Raw genomic sequence first — 24,945 nt, 5'->3', positions numbered from 1 at the left:
TTCCGTAAATTAAAACTTTTTGTAAAAAACAATTTTTTTTTAAAAGAAGAAGAGTGAGCAACTTGAAAAGTGGTTTGGATAATCCAAGTTCAGCTGAAAAATCTGAGGAGTAATAGGGAAGATTACTTACCAACTATGAGTTTTATTATTTTCATCGTTTATAAATGAGATACAAACATTCATGGAGACTGACTTAACTTGTGTTCCAGTGACTATGATCTCTGACAGTAGAAACAAAAGGCAGAAAGCTCCACGTCCTTCCCTAACCCTTCTCCATTGCAGTGCCTTCCCTCTGTTCTCTCCTGTTTATCCGGTATATTGCATCTGTTTGCAGGCTGTCTCCCCTATTAGACTGTGAGCTCCTTGAGGGAGCCTCTTTATTGTATGATGTAAGGGAGCACAGAGTAAGAGCAGGAAGGAACCTTAGGGATTATCTTAGTCTCACTCCCTCATTTTACCGTTAGAGTAGAAGGCAGCAGAGCCAGGACTCAAGCCTAAGTCCTTTGACTCTAAATCTACTCTCCTGGAGCATCATTTTGCCCCTGGTTCCAGCCCTAGGCTTGGATTTCAACGAACTGCAGTACAATTCCAATCTGTTAACTGGAATGAGTGACCAAGAGCCTTTTCTTTGGCCTCAAAACTTTTGCCTTTCAAGTCTATAAACTTCCCTGGTAAACAGATCCCCAACTCAAGGCATGTGCCTACAAGGACCCAATACCGTGGAAACAGCACTAGAATCCAGAAGAAACTGAACACTGTAATTAGTACCATGTTCGATAAACACATCTGCTAACTCGGTTAAGGACTCGATATTCTACAACTATTAGAAAAAATGGAAAGCAATCTGAGAGAATTTGAAGATTTCAAGCCATGTTCCATAATGTGCTCAAAATGGGTGCAGAACCAACACAGAAAAGGTTATATTAAACACATCAGAGAAGGAAGTGATAAGGCATTTTCACAATTGGAAGGGAGGGAAGTTTTTGACCAAACACGGGATAGAAATATTACAAAGTAAAAGAGAGAGGTGTTATTGTATAAAATTGAAAGGGCTTTTGAACAAACAAAAGCAATGCAGGCAGAATCAGAACAAATAACTATTTGGGGGAAAAAATCTCTGCAGCAAATATCTCTGATGAGGTGCTGACATCTAAACTACAGAGAAAATCGGTACAAACAGAAAATAAGACTCATCTTCCAGTAAATAAATGGTCAAATACTATGAATAAGAGGTCTGCAAATAAAGAACTCTAGGCTACCAACAATCACCTGAAATCTCTAAGCGTAAGAAAAACGCAAGTGAAAACAGCTCGGAAGCTCTATTCCACACCCTTCAGACGGGCAGAGAGAACCAAAAACGGAAAAGGAAAATTGCTGGAAGGGCCACGGGAGAACAGGCACGTTAATTAATGCACTGCTGGTGGAACTGGGAAGTTGTCAAGTCAATCTGGAAAATAATTTGAAAAATATATCCAAAAGATAAAAACTGTGTATACCCTTTGATCCAGTGTAAAACAAACAAGAAAGAGCACTAGGTTTAGGGGCAGAGGGCCTGGGTTCAAGTTCCAACTTTGCTACTAACTACCTGTGTTGCAAATTATTTAACCCAAGGTACTATTAAATTCTATGATCCTATGACTTTTGAAAGTACAGGGTTGATATGGCTTCTTGGGTTCAGAGATTTGCCACATCTAATCCCTAACAACCTAATATTCTCCTTCTGCCAATGCCACTCTATCCTGGTACCCATCTTCAATGCCTACTTGCCCTAGGACCCACATCTCCATACATCCCAATCAGAAAATACTTTCTAGTTTTAAAAAAAATCCTAACAAAGGAAAAGAAACTATACAAAAAGAGTAAGACAAGGTAAATGAGCAGCAAACTATCTATTCTCATACTGTCTATAGTCTCATACTAAGTGATCCTAAATTGTTCTATCTCACTATAATTCCTCAGTCCTCATGTGTCCCATACTGATTCACTCTTGACCTAGAACTCCACTCAGCTCATTCAATTCCCTTGTGGTCTCAAACGAAAATACTGTCTTTTCTCCTTGAAAGATGCCATGCTAATTTTATGATGTTCCCATATCATCCCACAAGGGCATTATGGCTCTAGTTTATTCACATTCCATCATACCAGGTTCACTATCAAATAACTAGGGAGTTTTTGATTGAATAATCAAGAATATTTAGTACTTCTAGTATACTATTACTTAATGACCCAAATCAAAGTATGAAAATGCAACCATTATAGACAGCATTCCCAGTGCTTCAATAATGAGGAAATTCATCCCAACACAAAGTCACCTCTCCCCAAAATTCACACTAGCTAATCTTTCTACTGTTAACACTGCTTAGGAAAAAAAGGGAGTTTGCATGATATATCCTTATACTGTTAGAGATCATCAGTGTGCTGGTTAGTTTTGCTGAACTTTAAAAAATTGTTTTTAATTTTTGTTCTAAGGCAAATTCAGAGGGAAAGGAGAAGGATGTACTAAGAGAAGATTATGATATTAAAAACAAAAAGCATCAATAAAACTGAGAAAAAATTTAAAAAGAAAGAGGGAGTGCTAAGAATAGCCAAGATTATCGCTTAATTGGGTCAATAATACAAAATACCAAAGGGGCCAGAAACTTTTCATAACTTACCCAGATATGCATAAAAAGATAACTTCCTTTCCAAACTAAATTGCAAGGACTCTTCACTCGCCTCAGTCTCAGGGCTCACCAGTTTCATTTTCAGACTCAATTTTTCATCCACTTCTGGGACAGCTCTGGAATCCCCTTTTTCACTTTCATCAGTAACATCGTTGGACCCCACAGAACTTTCAGCCATGACATCACTGGCTGCTAAGAGGCTCTCTGAATAGCTGTCCACAACTGAAAGAAAGGAAGGAGGAGGAAGAAGAAAAAAACCCCACTAAAGCACACACATTAAATACAGCCTCTCAGGGTCTTCCGTTTGCCTCTGCAATTCCACAGGTCTGCAAGATCCAAGCTGTTGTACCTAGAAGAGATCCTGTCACAAATATCCACAACTACACGCTGTCATTGACACCTGGTCTTAAGAGGAGCAACAGGATTCAGTTCCACTTCCACATCTGGATTTAGGATGCTGCATGAGCCCTCAGCCAACCCACATCTGCCAGCATCAGGCATAGGTAGCAGGAAACTCCAGACGGCATGACAGTTACCTCCCAGCACTGACTAGAGAAAACAAATAGATTAATGTAGAACGCTACTGCGCTGCTGAAGAGGAGCGAGCTACCTAACCATCCCTGCCTGTCAAGCAGAAATATGACATGCACATGGTGTTGCCCAGGAACACATCTGTGAGCTTTAATGTCCCTGCCTAAAACCGAGCTTTCTCTCTTTTCAGGCAGTCTGGTAAACTCTCCTCCCTCCTTTTCCGATGCTCATTCTAACTTTTCCTTTTCTCCAGTGTTCCACACAAGGTAGATGCTTACTCAATCAATGAATGACTAAAACATTTATGAAGCACTTACTATGTGCCCAGCCCTCTGCTACATTTTGGGATTGCAAAGTCTCCTGCCCTCAAGATTACAGCAATGTTTAATTTTTTTTTTTGGTAGTTGACTCCCCTCTACACCTTGATTATCTTCTGTGAAAAAGCAAGCACAGTCTACTTCTACTATACAAATGGTATATTGTTTAAAAGGTCAAAAAAATTATCAAAATGTAAGAAACTGGAAATTGTCACCAGATCCTCAATGGGACTAGAATGAGACTATGAAGATCTGCAGTCAGTCACATTCTTTAAAGTTTACTCCTGAAGCAAGAAGAATAAATGATATAACCCAGTCCCAATTTCTTCGCTGGTCCTAAGGATATCCTTTTTATAAAGGATGACACCTCAGAGTTTCTAGCTCAAAGAGTGTCAGTTTCATATCACTCATCAATAGGAGTACTGTATCTCCTTGGACCTAATTTAAGATGCCCAATCAAAGGTGGAGTTGTGTTGGTCAATGGTGGGATAACATCATCTTCCTTAGGCAAAGTGAAATGAAATGGTGTTTCTGAAAAAGACAGACACAAAATAAGCAATAAAAGAGTAAACTTTAAAGGAGGCCGACTGGGAACCATTCTATTCCCTTGTCCCCAAATTCTCCTCCCGTCATACCATTCCCAGGCGTCATGTCTCCTTCGTAATTTCCATTTCCTCACCATATTGTCTTACAACCCTTAGATGAATATAGATGAATTTAAGCAATGACTGTATAGGCAACTTTATCCTAGAAACTACCCCATAACCTGTTCTGCTATTCAACTACCAACTATTAACTTCTTTCATTTTGTGGTTTATTTGTTGTTAACTTTTTAAGAACTCTTTTTTCAAAGCAAGTCTTTAATGTTATAAAGATACACTAGAAAGTGTCTCTTCTCTCCTTTTTCCAAACTAATTCTCACCTTTTAGGAAAGACAAGTACTAAAATCAGAGGCCTTGGCTTTAGAAATACCTAGCACAGTGTGTCCTGCACATAGAAGGAGATTAATATTAGGGAAAAGAAATTAAGCTGATCTTTTCTTGAATTATTTAAATCTTAAAATCCCACCCCCAAAAAAATCATAGCAAAGAGGATTACACTGACAGACCTAATATCATCCCGTCTAAGTAAGAGAGAGTCTCCAAAATACACTTAAACTGTGAGAGCAACAAAACGTTCAGTATTTTACAATTTGCATAAAAGTAGCATTACTGTTACAAAATGAAACTAAATAGATCATTTAATAAAATTTCCTGCCTAAAGCATAACAGTCCTCTATAACATTCCTGACAAGCTGCCTGCATTCCCTGTTCTTACAGAACTAAGCGATTCCTTTGTACAGCCTCGTTTCCATTTTTGGTATGCCCTCTTTTCATTCCATAATCAGTAAGTTCTCTATAAGTCACACTGCTGTCTGAGGCTTCTCCTCCTTATCTTCTTCATCAAGATTGTTCACACATACCTTTTAAAAACTCTAACGAGCTCAATGACCAGCCATGAAGCAAGACGGGAGAGCTAATGCATTCAGGTAGAAGAATAAGACATATATTTTTTAGACGTGACAAATGTGAGAAGTTGTTTCGTTTGACTATGCATCTTTGTTACAAGGGTCTTCTTTTTCTTGTCTTTTTGGTGGGGGGATGAACAGGAAGAAAATAGTTTTATGGATTGAAAAAAATTATTTAAAAATTTTTGTTCTTCATTTCCTATTTCTCCTAAATTGAGTGACTTTGCTCAGTGGGTGTCAATCCATGACAGTATACTTATCTTCACCAAACTTCTTCCAATCTAATTCTCCTCAAGTCTAGGTTACATATGATATTCCATTGAGTGTTCTCTCCCTGGTAATTCTAAGATGTTCTATGTTCTATCAACGTTTTCAGTGTTTCTACTTCATTTATCAATTCTACCTTGCTCATCTAAATCTGAATCTGAGTAAGATTCCTGTGAACTTTCTCCATCTTGTGAAAAGCTAAACTATTGGTAAAGCAAATAAAGAAAGCCCAATTCAAATGCCACTCCTCTGTGAAGCTGAGGTACTGCTAACTTACTGTCCAGCCTAGTTAACTTTTTCCCCCAAATATGTTATATCCTATAACTAAATCTAGATTATGTCTATAAGACTGTGTTTATTTACTGGTGTTAAGATCTCAATTTTATTATTTTCTACACCCTGCACAATGTTCTACAAATATCTGAGGTCATGAATTATCAATCCAGTCTTTCTTTTCATTTGTTTTGCAGTCCCCTCCACTGTTATCTGTATTTCTATGCCACATCTATCATTCTCTATCGTATCCTATTCAGTGGGTATATCTGTACACTGTTCTCAAATGAGCAAATCTCCACACAAGTATATTCTTTCTAGTCCTTATGAGATCTACCTTTAGTTAAGATGCAAACAGCTCAATCCTCTTCTCTAACATTAATAGCCACCTGTTCACTTCCTGAATTCTCCTCTTCTAAATTCCCAATTTCCTGACAAATCTTTGGCCCAGAAATCTCTCTGTGTCTCTGTGTCTGTGTCTGTGTCTGTGTCTGTGTGTCTGTCTCTCTCTCTTTCTCTCTCTCTCTCTCTCACACACACACACACACACACACACCCCTTTCTTTTGTCTTTAACCTCCTTGGGGCATACATATATATTTTAAGCACACATATACACGCACATATACATACACACACACACACACTTGTGTGTGTGTGTGTGTGTGTGTGTGTGTATTCCCCTAAGGAGGTTAAAGAAAGGTCCCATACACAGCAAAATATTCATTGAAGCCCTTTTTGTGGTGGCAAAGAAATGAAAACAACATAGATCCCCACTGACTGGAGAATGGCTAAAAACAATTATGGTACATGAATGTAATGGAATATTACATAATAAAAAATACAGAAATGGAGAAGACTTACATGAACTGACAGAAATCAAAGTAACAGGACCAGGAAACCTTACACATAATGACCACAATAATATAAATGGAAAGAATCAAAAAAAGCCCGGAACACTGTCATTAGAATGACTGCGTAGCCTGACCCTGGAGAACAGGTAAGAAAACGTGGCTCCCTTTCTTCTTGCGTGGGTGGGGAACCGCAGAAACACCGCATATAGTACCAACTATGGTTTCCTGGTTGGTTTTGAGCTGCCTTTTTTCCTTTTCCTTTTTATCCATTGTTACAAGGGATAAACTGCTAGGCAGGGAAGGCAGGCATGGGCTACACTGAGAAAAGAAGGTATAATTAAAAGGCTGTGGCGAGTGATCAGATATGGGGACGAGAAGGAAGAGTCAGAGATGAATGAAAAGCTAAACTTCTATGAAGTGACAGTATCAACCAAACTACCAGAGAAGTACTTTACAGAGCTAGGGAAAGAAAACAAAGGCCAGGACTCTCAAGAGAATGCAAGGACCTAAAACACTCCCGAAGGACTCTTGAGGCAAAGGCCATCCACATCCAGAGGAAGAACTGTGGAATAGGAACACAGAATGAAGCAGACTATCTTCTCGTGTGATGTTTTGTTTTGGTTTGGTTTTTCTCATAGTTTCTCCCATTCGTTTTAATTCTTCTGTGCAACATGACTAATGCGAAAATGTGTTTAATAAGAATGTATGTGTAGAGCCCACATAACACTGCAAGTCGTCTCAGGTCGGGGGAGGGAGGGAGAGAAAATTTAAATCTTAAGGAAGTGATTGATGAACACTGAAAAGAAATTAATTAAATTAAAAAACAAACAACAACAACAAAAAGAATCTCAGGAGAAATTATGAAAAAAAATTGAGAAAAAAAAAGACAGTTAATAGTACCACACCTTGAATTATACTACAAAGACAGGGTCATCTAAGTAATTTGGTACTAGCTTAAAAAAGAGATCTTGATTCTTAGAACAAATTAGATACTTAACATACAGAAGCAAATAAACGGTGGTAGAGTGTTTGAAAAGCTCCAAGACGCCAACTAACAGGGTAAAGATTTACTATCTGACAAAACTGCCATGAAAAATACAAAGTCGTCTAACAAAAATTAGGCACTGGCCTCCACCTCACACCATAGAGTCTCACACTAGTCCAAATGAACATGGCTTATACACCACCAATGACATAACAAATTAGACAAGCAAAGAAGAAATTAACTTTCAGATTTATGGTGATGGGAAAAGTTCGTGCACGATCAAACAAGGATGGAGAGGTGATATCACAGAAGACTGAAGAGACAACTTTACTCCACGAAAACTTTAAAGTTTTTATGTAAAGAAAACCAATGCAGTTAAAGTTACAAGAGAACCAAGTATAACTAGGGAAAAAAATCTTTGCAGAAAGTTTCTCTGATACAAGTCTCATTTCTAACATATATATGGGACTGATTCAAATCTGTAAGAACAAGAGCCAAAATGGTCAGAAACGACAAAGTTATCAAATGAAGAAATCTAGGCCATAACAACCACAAGCAAAATTTGAATTAAGCAGTGGTGTCAAGTAGGATCCTTACGGGCCACATTGTGATTTAGAAAATCATAAATTGGCATCATCTATATTGTACAGTACTTTTACTTTGTTAAACATTTCCCAAGTATGTTTTAATTTGGTCACCGCCTCACTAAGGACTAAGCAGTCTACAAGTTACAAATATGGCACCTCTGAATTAAAGAAACTCTAAGGTTCCATATAACACCCATCAAATTGGCAGAAGACAGATTATTTCATTAATTCATTATTGAAGGGACTACAGGAAAACAAGCAAACTAATGCACTGACGGAAGAGCTGTGAATTGGTCCAGATATTCCAGAGAACACTTTGGAACTATGCCCCAACAATCAATAAGCTGAGCATGTGCTTTGAACCAGGGATACGTAAGGCCTATAAGCCCAAAGAGATCAAAGAAACAGGCAAAGGCCTACAACGGCAGCTCTGTCCAGAGCAGCAAACACTAGAAGCCAACAAGGCATCCTCCCCCTGGGAAGTGTTACACAAATACGCAAACAAATGTTCCAGAAAACGACTGCACCGTAAGAAACGGTGAAATGGGCAGTTTCAGAGAAATCTGTAAAAACTCGAATTTACCGCTACAGAAGCAAATAAGGACTAAGAGGACAATTTACACAGTAACAACATTACTTTAAAAAAAACAGCTTCCCAAGACTTGAGAACTCTGATGAATGCAATTCAAAAGAAATAAATGTGAAGCATGTTATTCACCTCCTGCCTAAAGAGGTGAAGGCTCAAAATACAGAATGCGACATGTTTCTGGTCATGGCCAACAAGACAATCTGCTTTCCTTGACTACAAATATTTGCCATGATGATTTTTTTGGTTGCTGTTTAGGAGAGAAAATAAACGCTTGCTAATTGAACAAAAAACTGAGACGAACAGAGGAAGGGACAGACAGGGAGAAGCAACGGACAGCTTTGTGAATGCAGCACTGGAATTCTAGGGAGAGGTCAGAGATCTGACAGTCATCTGTGTCCAGATAAAAAACATCGATATGAGAATGGATGAAAATTCAGAGAAAGAAAGAAGAGTGGAAACTTCTCTTACAGGGCAGGAGGATGGGGCAGGAGATGAAGAAATAGTCAAAAAAGGTGCGAGCAAAAGCAGAAGAAGGAAGTGCTACCGAAACATCAGGAATAGAAAGCATCAAGACGGAACAGGTAAAGAACCAATCAGTCAAAATGCGAGAGGGAGGGAAAAGATGAGGACTGCAGGGGGGAACCTTAAGACAGAAGTTTCAATGGAGAGGTGGGAATACAAACAGGCTATAGCAGGAGCCACTGCAGACTTCTCTTCTTGCTATTTAGTAATGAAAGGAAGAAAGAAGAGACAAGAGAACAGCTTGAGGGACTGCAGGATGGGAGACTGAACAGGACAAAGGAAAGAGAGTGATGGCACAACGGAATGAGATAAGAGAAGACGTGGGACACAACGAACCAAGGCCACACACAAAGGACTGAGCTTCAGCTAAAGCTAAAGAAGAATAAATCCTTGGGCATGGAGAAGTGAAAACATGAATAAGGACAGAGAAGCGAGGAGTAGGATCATGCCATGAGATTATAGATCATAGCATTACTTCAAATCGATGGGGATGCAGAGGTCATCTAGTCCAAACACCCTCGTTTTACAGATGAGGAAACAGAGGTCTGTAAGCATTAAATTACTTGTCAAAGCCGTTAAATAGCTAGTAAGTAGATCAGGTCCTCTTCACTGTACTATGTCGCCAGTTGGTCAAACAGGTTTTTAAAGTGGTTTACTGTGTATCAGGCACTCTAAGTTCTGTGAATAAAAATAAAGGCAAAAATGTCTTCTCTGCTCTCAAGGAGCTCATTATAATGAGGGAGAGAATAAGAAAATAATTATGCACATACAAGATATACACAAGATAGAAGGTAATCTCCGAGGGAAGGCTGAATCTTGAAGGAAGTCAGCAGCAAGGAGGCGATGGTAAGGAAGGAAGGCACTGCAGGTGTGGGGGAGAGCAGTACAAAAGCACAGGGATTGGTGTATACACAAGGTAGGGCAGTATAAATAGATCATAAGAGTAAAGAACAAAATGTAGTAGAAGACTGGAAAGGTAAGAAAACATCAGACTCTGAAATGCTGTAAGCACCAGAGATTTTTTATTTGAACCTACAAGTCAAATGGGGGTCACTGAAGTTTAATGAGGGAGGAGGGGGATAACATCATGAGATCAGCACCTTATGAAATCACTGGCAGCTGAGTGGAGGATGAAATGGAATGGGGAAAAGACTTCAAGTAGGGAAACCACCTGGAGGGCTATTCCAATAATCTAGGAAAGAAAATGTGGTGAAGGTCTGTAGGCACTAGGTGAGTTAACAAAGGACACGTTATAAGGACATGTTATAAAGGCAGCAACAACACACTTTGCCAACAGACTGGATACACGGAGTGCAAGTAAAGAACTGAGAACAATACCGAGGATATTGTACAAGCCTGCCCTCCAGAGTAAAAGGGCAATTGAGAAGAAGTATGGATTAGGGGCCTTGGTGGGGGAGGGGTGCAATCTCCTGAATTTAAATGAATTTAAAAAAAGATGAGGTTATTTCTTGAGAGGGGAAAGAAAGATTGGAATTGAAGGCTTAAGGGGAAATGAGAAGTTTTAGAAGAGTCACTGCAGTCCAAGTCATGATCAATATGGGATGGATAAAAGGCCTGTTACTCAGCAGCAAGGGTCCAATACAGACTAAACAGAACACACATTCAGGGAATGCAGTCCATAAGTCCGGATGCTTTCTTCCCGAAGGTTTCACTTACTAGAGAACAGGAACAGAAGAGGCAAAAAAATGGAAGGAGAGCTAAGCATTGATGGGGAAGAAACGGTGGAAGAGCTAAGGGCCTATCAGCTCAAGGCTTGTTGAACTGGCTGACAATTTAATCAAGCTGGCCCAAAGAAGAAAGTCGGACCAGAATAACATGGATGACATGGGAGAATGAGAAAGAATGGAGGGATCAAAAATCAGAATATTTTAGTTAGGATCTAAGAAATCATCTACCACATGGAAGCTAACGTCTCCATGAGACAAGGAATATTAAAACAAAGTCAAAAGACTGAAAAAAAGAAGAAAATGTAAGGTATCGAATGGCCAAAAAAAAAATGACTTGAAAAGCAGATCCAGGACAGAGAATTTGAGAAGTCACTGGACTAAGGAGAAAACATGCTACTTACCTCTTGAGAGGCAACAAAATGAGATGATTTTTTCTGATGCGGCCAATATGGAAATTTGTTTTGATTAACTATATGTAATTTTCCCTTTAGACCTCAAGCAGGGGGAAAGAGTTGGTGTGGAAGGGTGAGAAGGCAGATTTCTGCTTGTTGAAATATATATCTGTGTATGTGTGTGTGTAACTTTTTTAAAACAAATTATTAGACTTCCTGAAAACCATGACCAAAAAAAGAAACAAAAAATGTTTCAAGAAAATCTATAAAAGAAACTATCCAAATTTCTTAGAACCATAGGACAAAATAAAAGTAGAAAGAATCCACCCATCACCTCCTGAAAAAAACCCAAAGGAAAACTCTCAGGAACATTATAGCCAAAACTTAGAGCTCTCACATAAAAGAAAAAATAATGCAAGCATGCAGAAAAGAGGAATTTGAGTCACCACTCAAAAGAAATGGAAAGTTTGGAAATATGATATTCCAAAAGGCTTATAAACAAGAATAACTTACTAGAAAAACTATCATTCTATAGTGAGAAAAACGAACTTTTAATAAAAGAGGACTTCCAAGCAATCCTAATGAAAAGACCAAACATTCCTTTGAAATTCAAACACAAGAGTTAAGAGAAACATAAAAAGAGAAACATGAACAAATAATTATAACTTCCCAATGACAAAACAAAAATGCTTACAATCTAAGATGAGGAGATAGAATAAGTAAACCCTCAGAACTCTATCACCATTGGGTTTTATAGAAGAATTCTAATGAAACATTATTTCTATTATAGCTTGATGATTTTAAAAGAATGGAAAAGAAAGAGAAAGAGGAATATAGTAAGGGAGGAAAGGGAGAGAAAAGTTAAGCAAAATCATCTCACATAATCCCGGTGCACAAGTAGAAATCTACAGAAATAAAGAGGAAACGGTGAATCTAACTCTCATCTCAACTGGTCAGAGGGAAGAATGCACACACATACATCCATAATTGGGTATAGAAATATACATTACTCAAGGGGGAAATAGGAGGGAAGGGGAGAAAGGGAGGAGGAATTAGAGGGAGAATGGATATTGGCAGGAATTATTCCTAAGAAAAAGGAGAGGGAAAGGAAAGGGAACAAGCATCTATTAAGGACCCACTACATATCCCAAGCACTACATTAAGGGCTTGACAAATATTAGCTCATTTGATAAACAAACTCTAGGGATATAAAAAATATATATATTCATAGTTCTTTTTGTGGTGGCCCCCAAGGGTGGGCCCATGAATTAGGGAAGGATTCAACAAGTTATGAAATATAAATGCGATGGTGACACTGTGATATCACATATAAATCTGACAGTGTCCTATGGTGCTACAAGAAATTATGAAGAGATGATTTCAGAGATGATGGAATATACTACTCACCTCCTTACAGAGAGATAAAAGCACAGACATGAACGATGCAGACGTGTGTTTTATTTGACTGTAAGTGTGTGTAAGAGGGCTTCTCTTTTTTTTTTATTTTTTATTTTTTATTTTTTTTTATTTTTATTTTTTTAACGTTTAACAATCACTGCCATACAATTGCGATTTTATCCCTCCCCACCCACCCCCCACTACCTCCCTCCCTCCCCACGACTGCATACAATTCTGTATAGATTCTACATATACTTTCCTATTGAGTATATTTTCACTATAGTCATGCTATGTAGTCAGACTAAGATAAATGAAAGAATCCGTATAACAAATCAGAACATGATACACAAACAGATACACATACACAAACATGATCTGCTACATTATGTGAGTGACTTCCATATTTCTCTCTCTGAGTGTGGAAGGCATTTTGCCTTGAGGTCCACCATTGGGATTTTTTTTTTTTCAGAAGTTCTTGTGTTATTACAAAAATCTAAGTCTACCAGAAAAAACTCTCACACACTGTGGTTGTTGCTGTGCATAAAGTTCTCCTGGTTCTGCTCCTTTCACTCAGCATCAGGTTATATAAGTCCTTCCAGGCCTCTCTGAAGTCTTCTTGTTCATCATTTCTTATGGCACAATAGTACTCCATTACATTCATATACCATAATTTATTCAGCCATTCCCCAATTGATAAGAGGGCTTCTCTTGTTCTCTCTTCTTCAACTTTGGGGGTAAAAGAGAAAGCAGATTTTTGCTTACTGATTTTTGTAAAAGGGATAGTTTCAGGTATGATGAGTCTAAAATGGGACCAGTCCAGTGGGTAACAGTAGAGTGAAGGTAAAGTGGACCACGAATTCCAGGAACCATAAAATGTTAAAAGAATCAGCAATTTCGATATTGAAGCCCCCCAAGGAAATAGGAGAGAAAAAAAGACTAAGCATCAAAGCCACTGAAAAAGGTAGAAAAATGACCTATGTGCTGGCAGGTAACAGCTGTTGGAAGAAGCATGGCAGAACGAGAATCTGGAGGCAGGAATGAGAAGCAAGGACTATGCCAGGTTTTCCAGGCTCATGTGAGATGTGAGGAATAGGAAAGAGGAGCTAGAATTGAAGTGTGCTGCCAAAAATGTGGACTCGTCAGGGAAAAGCTAGATTTTAGTTAATGGCTAAAAGAATCAGAATGAAGGGGAGACAGTGTCATCTGTTTTTCTTTCTTCTGATGACTGGTATCCCTATCTCACCCAGGCCTGATTCCCATACTGACACATTCTGTTTTTCTGACTTAGCCCAGTTTGCCCCTCTGAGGGCTCATCATAATGGTGCCAGACTTCGTGTGAACAACTGACTCGGAGCTCCTAAATTCTAGTGCTCCATCAGCTTCTACGTCTCCCTAAAGGCAGAGGTTACAGCCTCCTCCAAAACCACCCAATCATGTAATTTCAAGAGTATGGTGAGCTCTCCAGTGAGGAAACTCCTGCCAGCAATACAAAACTGCAATGGGTCATCCACTTTTCGTTTTAGAGCACTGCCTGAGGCACCAAGAGGCTAACTGACTTGCCTGAAGTCACACAGCCAGTATGTGTCAGAGGTTAAAATGCAGATTTTGCTCATTCATTTGGTCAGTTCTTTGTCCATTACCAACTCACTGCCACTCAAAGGCTACACTGCAGAGAAAAGGAATATGAAGACGGGCAGGAGTAAATAAGGATGAGAGCATGGTAGGGAGAAGCAGCAGAAAGGGTGACCCAAACAGACCACAACGACCCACAGACAGTAATGATGACAGTCAGCATTCTGTAGGGCATGTGTATGATCAAATTAGGGGATTGGAAAATGGAGAGGTAAACTGCAGAAACAAAAAAAAAGGGGGAAAGGAACAGAGGATTTCCTCAGCTGGGCAGAGGAAAGAAGAATACATCAAAAAATTGGGGGGTATTAAAAAACATATCAATAAAAATACACTTTTTCAAGAAAAGAAAATCTCCCATTTAGAACATTGATGACTAACATGTGCTTCTCTAATCTAGTCTACAGGTTCTGTTGTCACCAAGCAAGAACAGGTTCTGTGTCCTGTTCAGTCTGCCTCATTTCTACAAGCAGAATGAGAGTCTGAACGTATGGGTGAAGTTCTCCCAGATTTGTTTTCTGGAGTCAATACGATATTTCCTCATTCCTGAAGATTTTATAGCACAAAGGTTCCATTTATTATTCAATGAGACTCAACAAACACTTACTAAGCACATGTTATGAGCAAGGCACTGCCTTAGGCACCAGGTGAATAGTCCCTGTTCTCAAAAAATATAAAGAAGTGTTTTGTATTGAACATACAGCTCCAGGAGTCCAGGGTTTCTTTTCAGTCCTCCTCAGTATCGTTTTTTCTACTTTCGACCTCTTGACATTAGTTTAAACTCTTTTATTCCTGCTAGAAATTTATCTCTTTAATAAAATAAAGCAGCAGCACAAATGAAAAGCGATTATTTTGCTTACATGATCTTGACAGTGAGGGCCCAAAGTGGTGGGCTGCCTTGTGCCACAATGCTGCTGCTTTAGGGCCACGTGGCGCACCTCAACCCTAACGTAGCACAAAGTTGTAAACCTGGACAGCAACCTTAGGAAATGCATTGTAAAATAAAAATATCTTCAAAAACCTGCTCAACTCCAGTAGACATATGACTAGAAGTGACTTCCTGGCCTTCTTCTGATGTATTCAACAAGTTCCAACAAGAAGCTGCAGTCCAGCGGACTCCCAAATATTTAGAGTGCTACGGTCAGGGTCCAGGCCATAACAAAGTGCAGCATCATCAAGCGTTCACCTGACCACAGAAAGCATTTTCACACCAAGGGATGGGAAATCTTTTCATCACATATGTGTGTGTATCTATACTTCAGGTGTTCATTCTGACAGGTCACTGCTAATTTTAACTACTGCAAACATAAAATGTTTAAAGGCAGAGAAATCTGTGTTAAAACTTGGTTCTAAAAGCAGACTGTCAGGGCGAGCCAAGATGGCGGAGTAGAAGGATGGACCTGTTCTAGCTCTACCCCCATAGCCCATGTTAAACAAATTCTAGAGCAGCAGAAGCCACAAAATGACACAGTGAAAGAGATTTCCAGCCCAAGACAGCCTGGAAGGCCGACAGGAAACATCTATCGCACTGGGCTAGGAGCAGAGCGCAGCCCAGTCCAGCCCTGGTCACGCTGAATGGCACAAACAGAACAGAAAAAGGTTTCAGGCATAGAATCACGGGCAGCAGCTGCGGTTCCCAGATTTCTCAACCCACAAACACCAAAAACAGCTTCAAAGGTCACGTGGGTGAGAGGGGAGTGGCTTCTGGCCCCAGGGCTGTGGCAGCCGCCACAGCAGCCATGGCTACAGTGTTCATTTTTGGAGCCCTTGGCCTAAAGACCCTGGGGGAATTGAGCAGCCAATGTGGGTCTCAGTCCTGAGTAGCAGTCCTAGGGTAAGAAGGAGTGCCGGCTTGGTGGAGCTGGTGGAGGCTCTGGGGAGGGAATCCTACTCACAGATCCTGGGCAGAAAAGCTTGTGCTTGCTCCCAGACCACAGCACAGGCCAGAAGAGGAGTAAACTCCTCTCCCTTGATTGTGCCACCTTGGAGGAACTGAGAACTTAAAGCTCCCTCCTCTTGACAAAGGATTCAAAAGTCAAGTAACTGGCTGGGAAAATGTCCCAAAAAGGGGAAAAAAATAAGACTACAGAAGGTTACTTTCTTGGTGAAAAATTATTTTCTTCTATCCTTTCAGATGAAGAAGATCTAAGCATACTATCAGAGGAAGACATAAAAGTCAAGGCTTTTGCATGCAAAACCTCCAAAATAAATACACAATGGTCTCAGGCCATGGAAGAGCTCAAAAAGGATTTTGAAAATCAAGTAGGAGACGTGGAAGAAAAACTGGGAAGAGAAATAAAAGTGATACAAGAAAATCATGAAAAACAAATCAACAGCTTACTGAAGGAGACCTAAAAAAATGCTGAAAGAAATAACACCTTTAAAAATAGACTAACCCAAATGGCAAAAGAGGTTCAAAAAGCCAATGAGGAGAAGAATACCTTAAAAAGCAGAATTGGTCAAATGGAAAAGGAAGTCCAAAAGCTCACTGAAGAAAATAGTTCTTTAAAAATTAGAATGGAGAAGATGGAAGCTAATGACTTTATAACAAATCAAGAAATTATAAAACAAAACCAAAAGGATGAAAAAAAAATAGAAAACAATGTGAAATATGTGATTGGAAAAAACAACTGACCTGGAAAACAGATCCAAGAGAGATAATTTTAAAATTATTGGTCTGCCTGAAAACCATGATCAAAAAAAGAGCCTTGACATCATCCTTCAAGAAATTATCAAAGAAAACTGCCCTGGTATTCTAAAACCAGAAAGTAAAACAGAAATGGAAAAAATTCATTGATCACCTCTTGAAAGAGACCCCAAAAGGAAAACTCCTAGGAATATTGTAGCCAAGTTCCAGAGTTCCCAGGTCAAGGAAAAAATATTACAAGCAGCCAGAAAGAAACGATTCAAGTATTGTGGAAATGCAATCAGGAGAACACAGGATTTAGCAGCTTCTACACTAAGGGACTGGAGAGCTTGGAATATGATATTACAGAGGACTAAAACCAAGAATCACCTACACAGCAAAACTGAGTGCAATACTTCAGGGAAAAAATGGAATTTCAATGAAATAAAGGACTTCCAAGCATTGTATTCTAGTTGAAAAGACCAGAGCTGAATAGAAAATCTGACTTTCAAATACAAGAATCCAAAGAAACAGGAAAATGTAAACAAGAAAGAGAAGCCATAAGGAACTCATTGAAGTTGAACTGTTTACGTTCCTACATGGAAAGATGATATTTGTAATTCATGAGATCTTTTTCAGTACTAGAGCAGTTAGAGAAAATATACATATATACACACACATCCATACACACACACATAGAGGGCGCAGGGTGAGTTGAACATGAAGGAATACCTAAAAAATAAAATTTACTGCCTCCTTACTAGGAGTAAGAGAAAGAGAAAGCTAGAATATAGTAAATCATCTCACAAAAAAGAGGCAAGAAAGAGCTTTTACAATGGAGGGGAAGAGGGCAGAGATGAAAGGGAATAAGTGAGCCTTACTCTCATGGAATTTGGCTTAAGGAGGGAATAACACACTCAGTTGGGTACAGAAATCTAATCTATTTTACACTGCAAGAAGGAGAAGGAGATAGGAGAGGGAAGATAATAGAAGGGACAGCAAATTGAGGAAAAGGACAATCGGAAGCATTGTGGGGGGACAAGTCAAGGGAAAGAATGGAATAAATGGAGAGCAGGAAGACAGAGGGTAATGTAGTTAGTCTTTTGCAACATAACTATTATGGAAGTATTTTGCATGGCTACACATGTATGACCTATATTGAATTGCTTACTTTCTCAATGAGGGTGGGTGGGGAGGGAGGAAGGAAGAGAATATGGAACTCAAAGCTTTAAAAATGAGTATTAAATATCATTTTTGCATGCAACTGGTAAATAAGATGTACAGACACTGGGGTATAGAAATCATTTTTGCCCTACAGAGAAATAGAGGGGAGGGAGACAGAAGAAGTGGGGGGTGATAGAAGAAAGGACAGACTAAAGGAAGGGGTGGATGGCGTACATGCTATCCTGGGGTGGGGGTTGAGGAGACATGGGGAGAAAATTTGGAATTCAAATTTTTGTGGAAGTGAATGTTGAAAACTGAATATAGGTGTGTGTGTATGAAAATATATATATTTTAAAGGCAGAAGTGACACCTATTGTGGTGGCAGCAGCAATGGGAAATATTGGGAGTGCTTGATTCCCAGAGACACTAAGTAGATTAAACATCTAGTCAGAAAGATATTACAAGAGATTACTTGTTTATTACTATTACTGGGTAGAAGACCAGAAACCATTTGCAAACTCTACTGCCCATTTTCCAATTCTGGGTTGCAGTTCCAAAGGAAGAGAGGGGTGTTTGTGGTCCCAGGAGAGCAGGGGCCATACCTGGGTGTGGAGTTGTGGTCACAAGCAAGGAGTGCTTTATATGGGTAAGGACCAGAACACAGACCAGGAGAGCAGTGATCAGACCTCTCCCTACATTACACCACTTTGGAAGCACCAAAAACTCACAGTCCCCCAGAACTAGCTGTGAAATAGCAGGACATAAAAGCCTGAACCTCAGAACAGTCACATACATACACACACGCACGCACGCAGGCACACACACGCACGCACGCACACACACACACACCACAAACCACACACCACCATCACCACCCATCAGCAGAGGTAAGCAGAGCCCAACTCTAACATAAAATGTAAAGTTGAGAAACAGACTGGGAAAATGAAAAATAAAAAAGGAACCCAACCAATAAAAAGTTACTATAGTGACAGAGAAAATCAAAACACAAATTCATGAGACAATGAATTGGAAAAAAAAAAAACTAAATGTAAAGCCTCAAAGAAAAAACTGCAGATTGGACACAAACCCAACAAGAATTCCTAGAGAACTAAAGGGATTTAAAAATGAGAAAAAAATGATTTTGAAAATCAAATAATGATAAAGAAAATTTGGGGAAAAGAAATGGGAGTAATACAAGAAAATTATGAAAAGAGAATTAACAGCTTGATATAGGAGGCTCAAAAATTTTTGAAGAAAATATCTCTTTAAAATTCAAAATTGGCCAAACAGTAAAACAGGCACAAAAAACTACTAAAGAAAACCTCTTAAAAATCTCAATTGGCCAAATGGCAAAAGAAGAACAAAACCTCACTGAAGAAAATAATTTCTTAAAAATCAGAACTGGTGAAGTAAAAGCTAATGCCTCTACGAGATATAAGAAAAAATAAAACAAAATCAAAAGAACATATCAAACATCTCATAGGAAAAAGACTAACCCGGAAAATAGATCATGGAGAGATAATTTTAAAATCATTGGACTATCTGAAAGTCATGATCAAAAAAAGAGCCTAGACCTCACATATCAAGAAATTATAAAGGAAAACAGCCAAGATACCTTATAACTAAAGAACACCTCCTAAAAGAGATCACAAAATGAAAATGCCCAGGAACATCACAGCCAAATTTTAAAGCTTCTAGGGTCAAGGAGAAAATACAGAAAGCAGCAGGGAAGAAAAAGAATTTAAACACCACAGAGAGGATAACAAGACTTAGGGAGCAGAGGGTTTAGAATATGGTATTCCAGAAGGCAAAGGAGCTAGGATAAATATAAAAAAAAAACCAAAAACTACCTGGCAAAACTGAGCATTATCACACAATGAAAGGCGGAAAGGGAAGAGAGGAACAGACTTGAATGAAACAGAGGATTGCATTCCTGATGAAAACAATTAGAGCTGGAGAGAAAATTTGATAAAACAAAAGTTTCAAGAGAAATATAAAAAGGTAAACATGAGCGAGAAATTCTAAGGAATTTAACAAGGTTAAATGGTTTACATTACCGAAAATGAAGGGGACACATCTAGAGCCTAAGACAACTAAGGGAGTTTAGGAGCCTACTTAAACTGAAGGCTAAGTGTGAATCTAATATGTTGGGATGGTCTCAAAAGAAAAATGGATGGGTGAGAAAGAAAGATGTGCTGGGAAAAGAAGGAAGGGAAAGGAAGAATAAGGAGCATTATCTCACAAGAGTCATGCAAGGGGACAGAATGGGGAGAATAACTAGAGAGACACAAACAAGACTTGAACCTCACTCTCATCTGAACTGGTTCAAAGAGGGAAGAACAGAAGCAAGAAGAGGGTGAAAGGGTGAAGACAGAAAAGCATAAAGACAAGAGGATGGAGGGAAATAAACAGTAATCAATCCTGACTGTGAACGTGCATGAGATGAGTTTATGCACAAAACAGAAGCAAAGGGCAAAATGGCTTAGGAACCAGAATTCAATATGAGTTGTTTGGGAGAGACACACTTGTAACAGAAAGACACAAAGCTAAAATAAGAGGCTGGAGCAGAATCTATGATACTTCAACTAAAGTAAAAAAGGCTGGAGCAGTAGCCATGACCTCAAAGCAAAAGGAAAATTACACCTCATTAAAATACATACTAATCAGGGAAATGCTGCTGTTGTTATGTTCATCCTTCGTTGCTGAAGAAGACCATGCTATCATGGAAATGATGACATGACTTGCACCTGACTTTATTTTGAGTGAGGGAGGGCTGTGCAGGTCACCAGCCTCACTTCTCCTCCAGAGCCATCTGAATCTAGTGACCAGATATTCATCAGGATGACTGGAGATGACCCAGGATGCATTGGGAGACTTTGTACCTGAATAGACCTTGGCCTAAAGGGGCCAAGGTCTCCCATTGCATCCTGGGCCAATCAAGGAAACTATATTTTGCTAAAAGGTAGCATAGAAAATGAAATCAATATTAAACGTATAAACACCAAATGGCACAGCATTCAAATTCTTAAAACTGAAATTAAATGAAACACAAGAGGAAACACAGTAAAACTATACTAGTGAGGGACCTCACTTTACTCTTCTCAGACCTGGATAAATCTAACCACAAAATAAATAAGAAGGAAATTAGGGAGATAAATATAATTTTAGAAAAATTAGGTGGGAAAGACTGGATCAGAATAAAAAGGAGTATACCATTTTCATAGTTCTACATGGCACCACGAAAACTGACCACGTATTAGGGCATAAAAACTTCATTAACAAATATAGGAAAACAAATATTCAATGCACCCCATTTCAGAACATCAATCATGCAATAAAAAATGCATTCAATAAAGGGTCTTTGAAGTCAAATTAAAAGTTGGAAACTAAATTATCTAACCTTAAAGAATGAATAGATCAAAGAACAAATCCAGAAACAATCAATCATTTAATTAAAGATAATGGTAACAATAAGACAATATACCAAAATTTCTGGGATGCAGCCAAAGCACTATTTAAGAGAAAATTTATATCTCTAAGTGCTTAAATCAATAAAAGAGAGAAAAAGGAAATCAGTGAAGTGGATATGCTACTAAAAAAACAAATTAAAAATATTTAATTAAACAACAAAATAGAAATCGTGAAAATCAAAGAAGAAATTAATAAAACTGCAAGTTTAAAAAACTAAACTACTAAATAAAATGAAATGGACTAGATATGCAAGTAGAAGACTAGAAAAAGAACAAATTAAAAATCCACAAAATAGAAATCCTGAAAAATCAAAGGAGATTAATAAAATTTAATGTAAAACAGCAACAACAAAACACTGAAATAAGTCACTGGTGAATCTGGTTTCTTTTCAGTAGCAAAAATGAAAAGGATGAATGTGTAACCAATTAAGATGAAATTAAAGTAACTGACTACATCAATAACAAACGCAACAAAAATCAAATGACTGTGATTATATCAGCAGATGCAAAAAACTCAACAAAATACAACACTCATTCCTATTAAAAACACTGGAAAACACAGAAATAAATAAAACTTTTCTTAAAATGACAAGTAATATTTTTCTAAACTCAAGAGCAAACATTATCTGTAATGAGAATAAAATACAAGCCTTTTCAAGAAGATAAGGGGTGAAACAGGGATGTCCATTATCACATTATTCAATACTGTGCTAGAAATGCTAGCTATAAAAATAAGACAAGAAAAAGAAATTGCAGGAATAAGAATAGTCAATGAAGAAATAAAACTATTTCTTTTTGCAGATAATGGTATACTTAACTTGAGAGAATCTACTAAAAAACAAATTGAAACAATTCACAAATCTAGCAAAGTTGCAGGATATAAAATACATGCAGCATTTCTATATATTACTAGCAAAACCAAGCAGGAAAAGATAAAAAGAAAAATTCTATTTAAAATAACCACAAGCAACATAAAATACTTGGGCTTCTGGCTGCCAAGAACTCCCAGGAATTTTAGGAGCACCATTACAAAACACTTTCCACACAAATACAAACAGATCTAACTAACTGGAAAAATGTTAAATGCATGGGTAGGCCAAGCCAATATAATAAAAATGATAAATCTACCTAAATTAATTATCCAGTACCTTACCAATCAAAAAAAATTATTTGATAGAGCCAGAAAAAAACGGTAACAAAATTCATCTAGAAGAACAAAACATCAATTATCAAGGGAATCAATGAACAAAATGTTAAGGAAGGCAGCCCAGTAGCACCGGCTTTCAAACTCAACTGCAAAGTGGTAGTCATGGAAACAATCTGGTACTGGCTAAGAAACAGAGTGGTGGTTGAGTGCAACAGATAGGTACACAATGCGTAGTAGGAAACGACCATTGTAATGTAGTGTTCGATAAACCCAAAGATCCACTAACTGACAAAAATTGCTGAGAAAACTGGAAAGCAGTTTGGCAGAAACTAGATATAGCTTTTCACAATGTGAGAATACATCTCACGATGTGTACCAAGATAAGGCCAAAATGGGTACATGGTTTAGACATAAATGGTGACATCATGAGCAAATTAGGTGAGCATGGAAAATTTTTACCTATCAGATCCATGAATAAGGAAAGAATTTATGACCAAACAACAGATTGAAAGGGCTGCAGAAAGTAAAACAGATCATTTTTTTATATAAAATTAAAACAGTTTTGCACAAAGAAAACAAATGCAGTCAAGATTAGAAGGAAAGCAAAGAAACTGGGGAGGAAAAATCACAAATTTTTCCTGATAAAAGCCTCATCTCTCAAACATAGAGGGAACAGAGTCAAATTTAAAAAAATAAGAGCCATTTCCCAACCGAAAAATGGTCCAAGGATATGAACAGGCAGTTTTCTAAAGAAATAAAAGCTATCTATAGTAATATTAAAAAATGCTCTAAATCAATCTTGACTAGAGAAATGTAAATTAAAACCTTCTAAGGTACCCCGTAGGGGCAGGCAGCTGTACATAAGAGTATTGGGCCTACAAACAGGAAGACCTGAGTTCAAATCCAACCTCAGATACTAAGTATGGGCAGACGACTTAATTCATCAGCTTCCTCACCTGTAAAATGAGCTAAAGAAGGAAATGGCAAATGCCTTCAGTATCTTTGCCAAGAAAACCCCAAATGCAGTCACGAAAAATCAGACATGACTAAAAGGACTAAACAACAATAAACCATTCTTTCCAAGTTCATTTTCTTGAATGGCCATCCCACTTCTTCATGGAATAGAACATACTCTGAGCTGTCAAATTAAGAATATAACAGTAATGAAGATGTAAATTAAATCAAAGAAAATGGATCTATTCCATTTCACATCTAACTGTCACTCCTCCAGTGTTACTAACATTATTTCAATGATCAGCCTTAGCTGGGTCTCAGGCCAGACTTCGTGCAGATATGTTTTTCTCTCCACCCTTCACTGTTCACTGTTCTGTGAGACTGCTACACATAATCTTCGCTCATTCTCCTCATAACATTTCGCCAATAAGCACACTCTCTAAAAGGATCCACTAGCCAAGCAAATAAAATGCTTGCTGGCTACGGCAATTTCTGGGCTATTTAGGTCTCCTTGTTATAGTGATTGCTTTCATCAGTTAAACTTCTCCAAGACATGGTAAATAAGCAGTCAACATACTTACTTTTGCCTCTATCTTATAATAAATAGGCTGAGTAAAAGCTGTTGTAATAGCACAAAATACTGTCATCTCACCTTTATTCTTTTTTTCTAACTCCATGTTAAATTTAACCTCTAAAACTGATCATAAATTGTTACCAGCTTCTGATTGAGCTACATACAGACAGCAGATTCTGAAATAATAAACATTTCCAATCAGCTACGATGTGCTCAACTTCATATTTTTATGTAATGCTGTTCAGTGTTTAACATGTGCAGGTGAAAAGAACATCTATAACTAAGGAGAAATTACTAATTTGCCAAAGCATAAATATATTATGAAAGTGTTTTAAATGCCTTGATTAGAAGCTATTACTATAGGAATACAATGTATTCTTAATTTAAAAGTCATCAAATTTTCATCCCAAATATTATGGAGTAAAAGAAGCATTTCAACCTTAAACTTTCATGAATTTATGTGGGATATGTACAATTTAGGTTAGGAAAAAAAGTTTTCAGACTTCTCTAAAAATAATTTGAATGTAAGGATTTTTTTCCCAGAATTTTCCCAGATAATTGTTATCTGTTAGTTACTTTAGTTTGTTTGATTTGCGTTTACAAAAACAACAACAAAATATTTTTCACCTTTAATTAACACACAACATCCACAAGAGTAGACGAAAAAAAAAATCCTAAGTAGGTAAGCCTACTTCTTTCTGAAACAATGTGGACTTTGACATGAGTCATTTCTTTTGTTTTTTAAACAAATAACCGCAATTTTTATTTGGATGCCATGTTCACAATGTTACAATTCTGAGGATAAATCT

At 38.0% G+C, this 24,945-nt stretch overlaps 1 protein-coding gene across 10 annotated transcripts in view; it reads right to left on the bottom strand.

Moving 5' to 3' along the window:
• LOC140513765 (TP53-binding protein 1-like) overlaps positions 1–24,945 on the bottom strand; it is a 130,786-nt gene that overhangs the window by 53,490 nt on the left and 52,351 nt on the right. For all 10 annotated transcript variants that reach the window (XR_011970310.1, XR_011970309.1, XR_011970308.1 and 7 more), the window contains one exon: positions 2,655–2,885. Coding sequence is in view for 6 of the 10 variants with exons in the window: in XM_072623698.1 (XP_072479799.1) it covers positions 2,655–2,885 (231 nt within the window). In the remaining 4 variants the exon portion in view is untranslated. The remainder of the gene's footprint in view (positions 1–2,654; positions 2,886–24,945) is intronic.

This window comes from Notamacropus eugenii, chromosome 7 (genome assembly GCF_028372415.1).
Source record: "Notamacropus eugenii isolate mMacEug1 chromosome 7, mMacEug1.pri_v2, whole genome shotgun sequence".
Lineage (NCBI taxonomy): Eukaryota > Metazoa > Chordata > Mammalia > Diprotodontia > Macropodidae > Notamacropus > Notamacropus eugenii.
Note: the sequence above shows the minus strand (reverse complement) of the source record. Positions and strands in the feature narration are given on the sequence as shown.